This window comes from Pecten maximus, chromosome 13 (assembly GCF_902652985.1).
Source record: "Pecten maximus chromosome 13, xPecMax1.1, whole genome shotgun sequence".
Taxonomy (NCBI): Eukaryota; Metazoa; Mollusca; class Bivalvia; order Pectinida; family Pectinidae; genus Pecten; species Pecten maximus.
Genome location: NC_047027.1, coordinates 27,189,636 through 27,205,541, shown reverse-complemented (window position 1 = coordinate 27,205,541; position 15,906 = coordinate 27,189,636). Strand labels below are relative to the sequence as shown.

General features: G+C 35.0%; 1 protein-coding gene across 1 annotated transcript in view; it reads left to right on the top strand.

The window, feature by feature from the left end:
• Positions 1–494: 494 nt before the first annotated feature.
• LOC117340595 overlaps positions 495–15,906 on the top strand; it is a 52,864-nt gene continuing 37,452 nt past the window's right edge. The window contains exon 1 of the mRNA XM_033902359.1: positions 495–599. Within this exon, the coding sequence (XP_033758250.1) occupies positions 551–599 (49 nt within the window). The 5' untranslated portion in view covers positions 495–550. The remainder of the gene's footprint in view (positions 600–15,906) is intronic.

The window sequence follows — 15,906 nt, the reverse complement described above, 5'->3', positions numbered from 1 at the left end:
TATCCGGGGCCAAAAGAAAATTAGACGGCTATGCCGAAAAAATAAAGATTTCGACGGGTGTGCGAAATTAGATTCTACGTCTTCAAACCATATGTCTCTGTTCAAACCCAGAAATAAACAAAAATAAACACAAGTTACAACAATAGCTACCGTGCGTGCGCATATCAGGTTACTCATTTACTTTTACGAAGAGTTTGTACATCTTACAATGAGAGCTACAAATCGATTTGAAATTTATTTGATAAAAAAACTTACCGAAAGTGTTACCTCCACTCTACCTGTGACTGCATTATAACAGTACCTTAAATCGAATGCAAAATCTTGATTTAAAAAAAAAAAGACAAAAATTTAATTTGAATTAAAACATAAAAATACATGTTTAGTCGCTTTAACTTCTGGTCTCGTAACCCAACGGGTTATATTCCGGAATGAAGACATAAAACCGACTCATTTCTTACAGCACGAAAACCTAATCCTGCGCAGTACATTGACATCAGCCTATGGCTAGGCGGCGGAAGTTGTGATCGGGCCTGACACTAACACATTTGGAATGGCAAATTCAATGTATTTCATCGTGTTGTTTGCAACAACACTTCTTGGTAAGTTTTGTTTTCGTTTTAAACAAAAATACTGTATCGTTCAAAACTATAATTGATAATGGTTAACGTGATTTCTTTGAGGTGTGATGATCAATGATGAATGCACAGCATATTAGGCCTATTATTCAGTTATTATGCATACTGGCCTAGAGTATAGCCTTATAGGTGTATCTTTAGTGAAAGGATAGTCTACGAACCATTAATCATGAGCATTTTATTTCGTCAAGTGTGTCAATTTATTACCATCAATACTTCTTTCAACGGACATGTTGACCTCGTCAACGCAGCACACAGGCCAAGGTAGATCACTCGGAGATACATGTACATATTTTTTTGTTATAGACGAGGTAGTTATTGTACTACGATCGCATGCTTAATTTAAATATATATATTACATTATTATCAAGGTATGATATATATATTTTTTAAATTAAGGATGCAATATATATATAGTGATACAATAATTTACTAATCTATCTCATAATATTTTAATCAAAAACATCATAATCATGTCCGCAAATACCTGTGGCTTCGACATCACGATATCTGTACGACAATGACCAATGTGTATTTTTAAACCTTTTCTTTCCTTTGACCATAACCTTCTTTTCTTTTTGAAATGAACACTCTCATATTGTTTTGTCATTTAATTATGTAATTGATATCTTACATGTCAACATCTGAAACCTCCAATGAGAGAGATCACCCTCATTCCACATCCAAAATGAGGGGGGAAGTGCGTGAAAAATTCCCAACATTATTTGTTGCATTTAGGGGATGTTGCACATGAGCTTGTGCAGGAGTAAATTACCTCAGGCTATTGACAGAGACCTATATACTAGGGATTCGCAACAACCGCTTTTCTCGCAGAGTCACGACCTCACCTATTGTTCTCATAACCGGAGGTATATTTAGCACGAGATCTAGCGAGACCAAGCGCCGCGGCTGCGCAATAGGTGGATATCGGAGTTGTTTATATTAGTGACATGTGCCGTGCCAAGAGATGGCGACGACTGTCTGTGCACATGTGTCACCGCGTTTGGCCGAGATAACTTCATACTGGCGATAGTTATACCTATACACTGTAATGCATATCGGCAGATGTGAACAACGATATTTAAGTAGTGTCTAACCAAAAAAAGCACCATTTTCCGTTAAAGATTCATATAGAAACATGGAAAATGTCGTCCGATTTTCTGCCATTAGACGATGATCTAAATTTAGATGTATAGAGAAATATACTGACGACGATTCTTATATTTTCGATAGTGATACTGACTTCAGTCAGTGCTTCCCTAATTATACCGGACTCTTACAAGGGGAAATATAATCACCTGTGTTATTTTCTTTGTATCTAAATACACTTTATTAATGACAACTGTCAAAGTATTGAATTACAGATGCTTGATCTTTTCTTGCTAATGTATACCGACGACATGGCTTTATTTGTTAACTGCCCAGAAGATTTACAAATTATGTTGGATTCTTTATATGCATATACCATAAAATGGAATCTGGAGGTCAATGTTGATATAACTAAAATCATGGTGTTTAGAAATTGTGGACAAATAAGAAATAATGAGCCATGGAAATATAATAATGAATAATAATGACAATATAGAAATTGTTGACAGTTTTAAATACTTGGGTATGCTGTTCAACTACAATGGGAAGTTTTACAAAACACAAAAACATTTTGCAGAACAAGGCAGAAAAGCTTTATTTTCTCTGACAACATCTCTTAGAAATCATTGCTTGAATGTAGAAATTTATTGTTCTATTTTTGATTCGTATGTAAATAGTATTTTACGTTATGCATCGGAAATATGGGGATTTCATAAAGCACCGGATGTCGAAAGCGTACATTAGAAATTCTGTAAAAAAAAATACTTAACTTAATAAGGTGCCTAAATCAACTTGCAATGACTTTGTTTACTGTGAATTGGGTAGATTACCATTAACTATTATGAGAAAATTAAGAGTGTTCAAATATTGGTGAAACAGTCGGATAATCTGGTATTGAAAACATGTCTTGATGAAATGGTAAATGAGAATGACGTGTGGATATGTGACATTAAGAATGAATTAGCCGCTTTAGGTATTGAGTACAAGTTTTATTCTAATTCACCAGTAGACTATGCTTTTAAAAGCATTGAGCAGAGATTGACCGATGTTACAAAACAAAACATGTTAACAGATATCTAGTTCGTCGAAAGGTAGATTATATATCGATATCTGATAGATAGCCACTGTGTACAGTTTTAAACCTATAGAAACTAAATATAAATGTATGTGGAGCATCCTCACACAAATTAAATATAGAAATAGGTAGACATAATAATATTACCCAAAGAAATATAACCTGTAACAATTGTGATTTGTGTGACATCGAGGATGAGTTTCATTTTTAGGTCATCTGACCCGAAGGGTCAGGATGACCTATAGTCATCATGCTTCGTCCGTCGTCGTGCGCCGTGCGCCGTGCGTTGTGCGGCGTGCGCCGTGCGCCGTGCGCCGTGCGTAAACTTTTCACATTTCAATCTTCTTCTCAAGTTCCACCAGTGGGATTAAGCTGAAACTTGCCTGAAATGATCCTGAGATGGTCCTGACCAAGTGTTGTTATTTTTCGGGTCAGTCCGAAATCCAAGATGGCCGCCATAGCCGCCATTTTGAAAACACATTTTAAACTTCTTCTCAAGTTCCACCAGTGCTTTTGGGCTGAAACTTGCCTGAAATGATCCTGAGATGATCCTGACCAAGTGTTGTTATTTTTCGGGTCAGTCCGAAATCCAAGATGGCCGCCATAGCCGCCATCTTGAAAAACACATTTTAAACTTCTTCTCAAGTTCCACAAGTGCTATTGAGCAGAAACTTGCCTGAAATGATCCTGATATGATCCCGACCAAGTGTTGTTATTTTTCGGGTCAGTCCAAAATCCAAGATGGCCGCCATATCTGCCATCTTGAAAAACACATTTTAAACTTCTTCTCAAGTTCCACCAGTGCTATTGAGCTGAAACTTGCCTGAAATGATCCTGATATGATTCCGACCAAGTGTTGTTATTTTTCGGGTTGGTCCGAAATCCAAGATGGCCGCAATAGCCGCCATCTTGAAAAACACATTTTAAACTTCTTCTCAAGTTCCACAAGTGCTATTGAGCAGAAACTTGCCTGAAATGATCCTGATATGATCCCGACCAAGTGTTGTTATTTTTCGGGTCAGTCCAAAATCCAAGATGGCCACCATAACCACCATCTTCACAAACACATTTTAAACTTTTTCTCAAGTTCCACCAGTGCTGTTGGGCTGAAACTTGCCTGAAATGTTCCTGAGATGATCCCGACCAAGTGTTGTTATTTTTTAGATTGGTCTGAAATGCAAGATGGCCGCCATATCTGCCATCTTAAAAAACACATTTTAAACTTCTTCTCCAGTTCCATTGGTGCCATTGAGCTCGAAATTGGTGAGGATGTTAAGGAAGGAGTGCCAACAAAGTGTTGTTATTTTTTCGGCCTTGTAAAAACTTTGGCATGGCAGCAATGGCGGCCATTTTGTAACATGATTGCGCAATCATGGTTTTCATGAACAACACCTATTTCAAACTTCTCCTCAAATTTTACCGGTGGGATTCAGCTCTAACTTACCAGAAATTATCCTTAGATGGTCCAGACCAAGTGTTATTATTTATTGGGTCGGTCAGATATCCAAGATGGCCACCATGGCCAACAGTGCCACTATATACTTGCTACAGAGAATGCATACTACAATAATATAAGGGTTTTAATTTAGAGTCAGATGACCGTTAAGGCCCCTGGGCCTCTTGTATTTTGATATGTCCATTATATACAGGTCTGAGGGTAAAATGTATAAAACAATATTACCACAAAAGACATTCTGTTTTTGAATTAATCCAACTATTATCTGTTAATAATGTTAGAGAGTTGTCAAATTTAGGTTAATATCTATACTTGGCTTGCAAAAGACAAAATTTATTAGTGTAGATAATTTTATATTGAACAGTTTTCATGTAACACTCTCCTGTACACATCTGTAGTTGTTTAATGTTATATATCTTATATACCTATAGGCCTTAGAGCTCATCTGCACCCACCACTAGACCAGTGATTCATTGATTTATTTCACCAGCAGTTTTACAGTATAAAAACCACCATTAAAACTATGCCTTTTATCTTTTTTTGGAGATATTTCTTGTTTATTAGACAAATGCTATAGCAAAAGTCTTAAGTAAAATGAAAAAAAAAACAACACTGTCATGTTTGATGATTGATAATATTTTATTACAGTCGAACCTGTCTATAAAGGACACCTAAGGGACAAGACAAAAGTGTCCTTTATAGAGAGGTGTCCTTTATATAGAGGTTCAACGAGTTATGTCCCTTATAAACGAAGAAACAAACCAAAGTCTGTTTATAGTACACTATATGTCTCCTGATTTATTATATTTAAACACTTAAACAAATGAATATAAGACAAATAATTAAAGATAAATGCTTAATTAATTAATTTTCAATCATTCATCTGACACAAAAATTGAAGTTGATATTTTTGATAATTTATATTAAGCCTATATGTTCCAAAAAAATCTTCACAATATCATACTATACTGAATATCTATTCAGACAAATACTCAACATAGTCAAAAATGTAAAGGTAATTATTATCATCGTAAAACAATTTGCATTAATCCTCAATATTTTGAAAAATAAATATGTTTGAAATATCTTTTCTATTACCACATTAACTCTTTATAAATGAAAGTGCATTTTCCTCTGATAATTATAATCCCTAAGCATTTATTTTGAGACATATTTTCTGAAATCCATGTAGGGATTTAATTTAATAAATACCGTTTTCTGGTTCTGTCAATTAGTATAGTGTATACAAAGACACTCGGAACTCTTCAGCTGTTCTTAATAGGTTACATAGTCATATTCCGAGGAGTTCCGAGTGTGATAAAATGGCGGCTGACAACCATGTGCCTGCCCTGTCAGATTTTGCATACGGTTGATTTTGTAAGTAAAACAATTATGACAGACATAACTATTGCTTTGTCCCTCTTTTATTGGTCTTGATAATGATTTAATTACCCCCTGACCATTCTTGTTGTCTAGGCTATGGTTGAATGGCTAAGCTTAGCTGTCACCAGTGGGGTTGAGTAAACAAACACCTCTGCCGATGGCGATCGGTCACTCTCTTGTAATTACTGCCCATTGTTACAGCAACTTACAGGTAACAGGACAATTAGTGACTGATGAAGTGGCTTCCTAAGTTAGCATTGCTGACAGGGGAGTTGAGTAATTAAGGCTTTGCTTGTTATTTAGAAACGTTTTACACACAAATATCAACACAGCTATGGTTTCGCGTGTCCGTTATACGGAATTTTTAACAACTTTACGGACAAAAATAAGTGTCCGCTGTCCGCATTAGGAAGGTGTCCGCTATATACATGATATTTATATAGTGATTTTCATTGGGGATTCCTGGAAGTGTCCGTTATGGACAGGTGTCCGCTATATAAGGGTGTCCGCTAGTGCTTAGGTCATGTACCCATGGTAGATCTTTTCTTCTTTGGCTTTCTGAAAAAAAAATCAAGTTTAATAAGTATTGATACATTATGGTATAGAATAGGCAGAGAAGCTTCTATAAGATTTAAATTTGAAACATTCAAATTTCAAATACCCTGCAGTAAATTCATATACCCCAAATGTTGATTAAACAGATTCGTAAATTCAAAATTAGCCTAAAAACATATATATCTAAATATGAATGAACCCATTTAAGTTTAATTAGGGAATGAGGACACACCTGAGGGATTTTTGTCTTCCAGAGTACAGGTAAATATTGAGATTGTATACTGCACAGCATGCCTTTAGTGAACTCTAGTATTTTGGGGAGATGGACATGGCCAGCCTCAGGACAGGTGTTGACAATGAGACACACCTGTTGATTCATGTATATCTCAAAGGTAATAAAGGTGTGGTCAATGTCCCTATGGTTTGGATGGAGTGGGGGAGCCCAGGTGATCACCATGACAATATTTTTTTCTGTAGACCCAGAAGTACAGGTACATACAGTACTCTACATATATTCTGAATGGAGCCCCCTTTGAGTTTATTAGGAGATGCCCCATGACCAGGTGTTAATGTTTTTATCAAAGGTGAGGTGTGATCAATGCCCCAAAGGTTGGGGGGGGGGGGGGGGGGGGGGGGGGGGTATATATATCGGTCATAATGGGGGAAAAAAAAAATATATATAACCTTTTGATTTTATTAATTTCCCACACAATACAATAAAATATATACCGCAGTATTTAATGTTTTGCTATGTGCAAAAGATATCATAGCTATTATATTCCAACACACTCATTCCTCGATCAATCCCTGCAATTCTGTATCAAATATCTGTTTTGAAACACTAAATAATTTACAAAAAGTATAATATTTAATTTAATTTACATTAGACTGATTTATGCTTTTTTCAATTAGTTTCAATTAATGCATTTCTTTCAATAATGGCTTTATTATTCATGAGATAAATGTTAACAGAAGTCATGATTATACTATATAAAATTCTACAGATTATAGCTATCAAATCACTAATCTAATTATAAATATGATATTAAAGACAATGAATTACACAACAAATTTGACTAAACGCGATACAGTAACTATCGAGCAACAATTATTTGAAAACCATTTTGAAATTGGTCAATAAATATAAAAGGAGTTAATTATATAAACTGAAACCATGTAGCACTGTCCTTAACACCAGCCATTCACAGTATAACCATAATTTGTTTTGTTTTCCTATTTTCACTGGGCAATAACTAAATATTCACAATGAATTACACAACAAATTTGACTAAACGCGATACAGTAACTATCGAGCAACAATTATTTGAAAACCATTTTGAAATTGGTCAATAAATATAAAAGGAGTTAATTATATAAACTGAAACCATGTATATGTAGCACTGTCCTTAACACCAGCCATTCACAGTATAACCATAATTTGTTTTGTTTTCCTATTTTCACTGGGCAATAACTAAATATTCACAATGAATTACACAACAAATTTGACTAAACGCGATACAGTAACTATCGAGCAACAATTATTTGAAAACCATTTTGAAATTGGTCAATAAATAAAAAAGGAGTTAATTATATAAACTGAAACCATGTAGCACTGTCCTTAACACCAGCCATTCACAGTATAACCATAATTTGTTTTGTTTTCTTATTTTCACTGGGCAATAACTAAATATTCACAATGAATTACACAACAAATTTGACTAAACGCGATACAGTAACTATCGAGCAACAATTATTTGAAAACCATTTTGAAATTGGTCAATAAATATAAAAGAAGTTAATTATATAAACTGAAACCATGTAGCACTGTCCTTAACACCAGCCATTCACAGTATAACCATAATTTGTTTTGTTTACTTATTTTCACTGGGCAATAACTAAATATTCACAATGAATTACACAACAAATTTGACTAAACGCGATACAGTAACTATTGAGCAACAATTATTTGAAAACCATTTTGAAATTGGTCAATAAATAAAAAAGGAGTTAATTATATAAACTGAAACCATGTAACACTGTCCTTAACACCAGCCATTCACAGTATAACCATAATTTGTTTTGTTTACTTATTTTCACTGGGCAATAACTAAATATTCACAATGAATTACACAACAAATTTGACTAAACGCGATACAGTAACTATATCGAGCAACAATTATTTGAAAACCATTTTGAAATTGGTCAATAAATAAAAAGGTGTTTAACAAGTAAACTAAAACCATGTAGCATCGTCTTTAACACCAGACATAAGCTAACCAGCGTGGTAATCGCCGTGAAAAGAACGGTCACATGTGCAGTCTTCCGAACATAAAGTATGACGGAATACGTTTGAAACACCAGTTTACATAAAAATAATTGCACTTACGTTTGATTCCCGTGATTTGTTATCGGACAATAGTCTTCTATGAGCTGTCATAAAGCTGACAGTGTTTCAGGCGTACCTTCAATATGGCGTCTAAACAGTAGGAGCAGCAATGCACTATGGGATAAATTACCCGAACTTCCGCTCGGCGGTGACGTTTGGTAAGCCAAAGAGCTTGTTGCGAATCCCTAGTATATAGGTCTCTGCTATTGATAAGTACATTTTGATGTTAAAATTTGACAACAATAGTTAATTTTAATGACTAATGATATTTAAACAAAAATAAAAAAATTATTGATTCTTTAAAAAAAGTCTTAAGAAATTTCACAGAGAAACTGTATTTAGTGAATTATTAATTATATATTCACTTTGAATCTCCAACCAATATACAAAAGTAACTACTTATCTGCTGATTTATTTATTTTTTTATGCTCGAACATGTTTATGGTTTGAAATAACCCGAAACATGTTTAAGCTATTAAACATGTTAAAGGGTTTTAAAAAACGCATTGGTTGAAAAAAATGGTGTTAAAACAACAAGAACTAGCTACAATATTTGTATAAATTTCTATAGCTAATATCAAGAGATATTGCATGTTTAAGATTGAAAAAAAATAACAATGAAATCATTAACTTGTAAGAATAAAGAGCAAAGTAACTTCACATTTCGGGAAACATGCTTATATTTCTCTATTTTTGGAAAATTAAGAAGCGGAAAAGTATGTAAAAAATATCAGGTGAATGAGCTAACAATTAATTGTCTACTAGTGTATGGAAATCATGCCGAAGTGATACTCCATATCAACTTCATTTAAATGCTCTGTTACTGTCATCGTTGCAAACAAACCCTGGAGAACATAAGGTCATATCAGACCAAAGGGTTATTATGAAGAAATCAACAATCTTTAGTCTTTGTCCGACTTTCAGTCTCACTTTCGTTTAGAGAAATCAACATTTGAAAGTCTGCTCCCTCGCTTGTCAGCTCTACGGCTTGCAGCAGCACTTGCTCCACCATCTTGAATCGATCTCAAACATGCTTTTAATCGCGGTTGAGGAACTCTTTAACCATTTAACCAAGTGGTTAAAACCAAGCCATAAAAACGCTTAACCATAAAAGTGTTTTAGACCTTAAACAGGCCTATATATATATAATTTTGTTCTGAAAAAAATCTAAATCTGAATTGGGAAATGTACCAAATCAGGATTTAGGGGAAATTTAATGATTTTCCAGCCACTTCCCATGTAATCTGGGATTGTTGACACCTATGATATCTATTTTCTCCTGTTAATTAGTCAGAATTGTGTCATTTAAAAAAAAATAATACAGATAGTGATTTTCATATCATTTCATTTCGGGGGGGGGGGGGGGGGGGGGGGGGGTTGTTACAAATATGATCGCCATTATAAATGTATCCAGGAGGTGACTATTAGATATCAGGGAGGATATGATGGCCATCATAAAAAGTATTTGGGGGAAGCCTATGAAATGTCAGTGGGAAATACAAATGTGGATCCAGGGGATCGAGCCTATACTCATACTTCCGTCAATAAGGCAGGCAAAATCAGGATACTTGCATCAGACTCGGAATCCAATTTTTAGCAGATTATTATTCATATCACAGTGACGCTTGTCAGATAAGCATGTTATTGTAAAGCGTTTATATGATCATGAATATTAACAAAATATGTCGCTTTCCACGCGAAAACTACTGTGGTTATAGATTTCTTCATGCAGTTTTCGCAGAAGGGAATAAAGTCTGAAAAGGAGTCAAAACATGTATCAAAGAAATAAGATGTTATAGGTGAACTTTAAATGAAACGATTGATTTACGGACCTAATGTTACCCGAACATGATGAGAAGTATTACTATTTGGGTCAATTTTTTTAGATGGGCCGTGTATGTATGTAACGATTTTAATTTGAAATGTGTTACGTTTTGATTTGGAGAAAGACAACGCCTTTATAAAATATAGTCCAAGTATTCCACGATGTGACAAGGATTTTTAGATGACATTTCTGCTTTTGCTAAAAAATGCTTGAATTAAATAAAAGATAACAAAAATATCAATCCTTGTCGACTTGTTATGTATCCTAGATATATGTTTTGAAGTAAAAGTTATATTTTTGAAGATAAAGGTACACTCCACTTACTTAAGATACAAGTGAAAAAAACCACCAGAGCTTACGTACTGTCATTACATGACTGATATTAGTTGACGAAGTATGTTTCAGATTTACCGTACCTACAGTACGCGTCAGGTGGTATGGTCTCCAGTCACCGCCACAGTGGCGAGGTCTAATCCCTTCCACTCACTCAGTCGGTTGCATGTCGGTTGAAACACCAGCTGACACCAGTTCAAAACCAGAGTGGTCACCTGTTTACTGACACCGCGCGACACAGTGTGGATGAGTGTTGGGGATTAGTGGAACAAAGCGCCGGACTCGTGATTGACAGGTATACTACTGCCTGATACCGTGATGTGTTTGTTGGAACATACGTTCTCATACGGTACATGTACTCTGCAGCTGGACTTACATTTTGTACTTACAGTATCCAGAGACGTATGATCATCCCAGCCCGGTGTTGAGAAAATGGGGTTCATATTTTATGTAATGAAATCACCATCTATACTAGCTATATAGCGATACTACAGGTGTATTGTGTTGTAAATGTACGGTACATATACACTCCAAATTATGTAATTAAATCCTACCTAGATGAATACCACAAATGTTTACCGGGAAATTGAGAAAACAAAACACTCTAACATTTAACGATATTTTGCCGCCTTGGTGTTTGTGTTATGTATAGCAATATTGTGATTGTTTAACGATATTTTGCCGCCTTGGTGTTTGTGTTATGTATAGCAATATTGTGATTTGAACGCCGAGCAAGTAAATCCCTCTGGGCTTTGGATTGACTTTGAAGTAAGTCTTTAATGATTAATATAATTATAACTTAACTAAAACAAAAAAACATCTGACACTTCTGTCTGTTTATGTCTCTATTGAACACTATACATGTACACCTGGCCTATCGTAACACTAGTACTACCATCACAAAGAATCCTGGATCTCGGAACAACTAAACTAGTATCATGAAATGTAACTAAAATGTTTGAACATCCTTTCCTAATATTCGGAGGTCGCATATTGAACAGAAAACATGTTATCGTACTAGTGTATCGAGTGTGCTGACTTCACGTACATGTACACTTATAATATGTATAAGAGCCACGATATACTTATCATAATTTGACAGTTTGAGTATGAGTAGAGTTTTAAAGTAGTTTTTCCGAATGTTAGATAAACAAAGAGTTGTCATGGTATCAGTATGAAAACTTGACGAAGCCATATGATCATGACCGCCTTTTTACTACCGGCGCTAATATATAATTAGTATATTAATCCATGAAACCAGACACGACCGCGGCTCTGATTCACACGCCTCGGTTAACTTCGATGTACAGGCAGATACAATGTACGTATATTGTATATTTCCATAGATTTGCACAGATTACGAGATATTGATTTATATTAATTTCTGGTAAACGAAAAAAAAATATTTGGACATATTACCAGAAACATGTATTAGGGATAAGTAACATCGCTATTTACCCGTACAACTGGTGCATGGCTCCTTTATTCGTGACCAGTCAAGCATATCACTTATCGAGAGTACGTATATACCTTGTCTCATATATATCACACACGCAAGCACAGGCAAATGGGGCTTTGCTCTTGAGGGTATCACTTCGGGGTAAATAGAGGGCTACTTATCTCTGTTATATATGTTTCTGGTATTACAAATTGTACTACCTTTTCATTAATTTTTGTTTTGTTCACAAGTTAAGGGAAATGTTTACAATTTGAAAAAATTAAGAACACAAATGATACATTTTTGTAAGCGCGGCATGCATCAATATTTATTAGTTAAATATCGTTTTGAAACAATATGGAATACAAACTTAAATATTTACATTTGCGCTGGCTGCATTGTCGCTATATGAACCAACTAAAGTCTGATTCGGTTCACGAGACTATGAACCTAAACAAGCATTAAAATGAACGTGCGATGAAAGTAAATAAAAAATGGCTTAGCTGATAATAATTTTCTTGTTGCTGGTGCCTATGATTCGAGATCTATAAGATATAAGTAAAAAGAGTATTTTATTTATTTTTAAATTATGTTTGCCAATGTAATAGAATGTGAAGTACGGGACCTAAAATGGTAAGTAATATGCTGTATATGTGAAATATTGTCGATCTGTGACAAGTGCATTGTATCGTGACTAGAGATACGTGTCGCTCTGATGAGTTGATTGATGCTCACTGCACCATTTGTGGGCGTGGTTTTAGAATTATGGATTGTGATTCGTTCGTAGTGTTGGCAGTATTACTCGTGTCAGCGATCAAATATTGAAAACATATGGTTACACAATTCAAATCAATACCATTTGCTCACCCTTGAATCGATATACAAATTCTTTATTACATTTACATGTACATCTGTATAAAGCATTAGAGTTTGTACTGCAAGACGAGGTTCAGGTGTTTTTGTGTGGCGCGTTGCGATGGAGATGGGTACGACAACTCTATGAGTTAGTGCTTATTTTGAAAACACCAGAAATATTTTGTCTAAGTTGATAATTATCCCAAGGTTTGATGCCTTACTTAAGGTATACTTGTGATAATTGATGTCTGTGAGAGTAATAGCAGGAAACGAGTTCTTTGCCAATTTATGAAAATTACGTATGAATTCATGATCATTCAGCAATTCATGATCATTCAGCCAATCTACGGCTATACTGTATTTTACATTTTCTCAAAATCCAAAGGAGCATGTTAATGAATTGTTACATGGTAAAACAATCAGTACAGGTAAAGGTGAAAGGTCATAAAACTCATGACCACGACAATGTCTCCAGCTGTGAGTTTTCACACCTTTTCCTTTTAATCCCCTACACTCGCCAGGCCCCGGCCGGTGGTGGCCGGTGGAAACACCCGAGTTGAAACATGGGGCATACTTAATCCTCTACACTCGAGTGACACTGAGGGTGAAAGAGAACCATAACACCTGACGCGTACTGTAGCTGATTATAAACGATATTACCATACTGTATCATTCCAGTACCTGTCCGCGCGAGTTATAGGTCTACTGTTTACATTGATGTAGCTATCAAACTAAAATAATCAGTGAGATTAACATCATTGTTCTGGATTTTATGGGAATGTATTTGCCATTTGGCAGTTAACCTAGGTTTAACTTCCGCATTTTATTTTCATTTAAACTAGCCTAGAGTCTCGCCGCACATAAGGCTTCATAAAATTATAGTTGTATTTCCCCTTTCGGCTCCGAAAAAAAAAGGTAGGTAGGTAGGAAAAACCTGTCTATTTATTTTATTTTTTATTTTATTTAATTTTTTCCCCGACCAAAGCATTTATTAAACGAACATTAATGTTCGGTTATTGCAATCAAGAACTGGACTGAGAAATATAACCATATTTGGTAACCATATTCACCAATACGCCATCTACTGTCTGTTTCAATGAAATATGGCTGCCCCATTGCCTTGCGCTTCAAATAATTTACGTTCAAAACATCTTCGTTTTATATAGAAGTTTTACCGAAAATGTTGAAATGTATTCAGTAGATGTTTTCAAGATGCATACGATTTGAGAAATGCATAACGCTAGCGAAATGTGAAGACTACATGAACCTGAACTTTGCGAATAACTCCAGGTCAATATATTTATGTAAACAACTAGTGGCAGGCGCATTCGTCTCCGGATGTTTAAGTTTTGCTCTTCCCGTGCTCATTCCAAAACGGCTGACATTATAGCATAGGTCTGCAAATATGTCCGCGATTTACTTAAATGTGTAATATATATATTCTAGAATGTTACATCATTATCAACTAGGCGTGTATTTCTATAATTTAGAGAAAGAAATATATCAATAACGGCATACGAGACGATACATTGTATCATAGGTTACTGTACGTGTTTGCGAGAAAGAACTGTACATATGTATATGCTTACAATTACAGTCAAACTTGTAATAGCGGACACCCTTATATAGCGGACACCTGTCCATAACGGACACTTCCAGGAATCCCCAATGAAAATCACTATATAAATATCATGTATATAGCGGACACCTTCCTAATACGGACAGCAGACACATATTTTTGTCCGTAAAGTTGTTTAAAATTCCATATAACGGACACGTGAAACCATAGCTGTGTTGATATTTGTGTGTAAAACGTTTCTAAATAACAAGGAAAGCCTTAATTACTCAACTCCCCTGGCAGCAATGCTAACTTAGGAAGCCACTTCATCAGTCACTAATTGTCCTGTTACCTGTAAGTTGCTGTAACAATGGGCAGTAATTACAAGAGAGTGACCGATCGCCATCGGCAGAGGTGTTTGTTTACTCAACCCCACCGGTGACAGCTAAGCTTAGCCATTCAACCATAGCCTAGACAACAAGAATGGTCAGGTGGTAATTAAATCATTATCAAGACCAACAGAAGAGGGACAAATCAATAGTTATGTCTGTCATAATTGTTTTACTTACAAAATCAACCGTATGCAAATCTGACAGGGCAGGCACATGGTTGTCAGCCGCCATTTTATCACACTCGGAACTCCTCGGAATATGACTATGTAACCTATTAAGAACAGCTGAAGAGTTCCGAGTGTCTTTGTATACACTATACTAATTGACTGAACCAGAAAACGGTATTTATTAATTAAATCCCTACATGGATTTCAGAAAATACGTCTCAAAATAAATGCTTAGGGATTATAATTATCAGAGGAAAATGCACTTTCATTTATAAAGAGTTAATGTGGTAATAGAAAAGATATTTCAAACATATTTATTTTCCAAAATATTGAGGATTAATGCAAATTGTTTTACGATGATAAGAATTACCTTTACTTTTTTGACTATGTTGAGTATTTGTCTGAATAGATATTCAGTATAATATGATATTGTGAAGATTTGTTTTGAAACTATAGGCTTAATATAAATTATTAAAAATATCAACTTCAATTTTTGTGTCAGATGAATGATTGAAAATTAATTAAGCATTTATCTTTAATTATTTGTCTTTTATTCATTTATTTAAGTGTTTAAATATAATAAATCAGGAGACATATAGTGTACTATAAACAGACTTTGGTTTATTTCTTCGTTTATAAGGGACATAACTCGTTGAACCTCTATATAAAGGACACCTCTCTATAAAGGACACTTTTGTCTTGTCTCTTAGGTGTCCTTTATAGACAGGTTCGACTGTAGGTGGCATTTGTGGTCAGGGT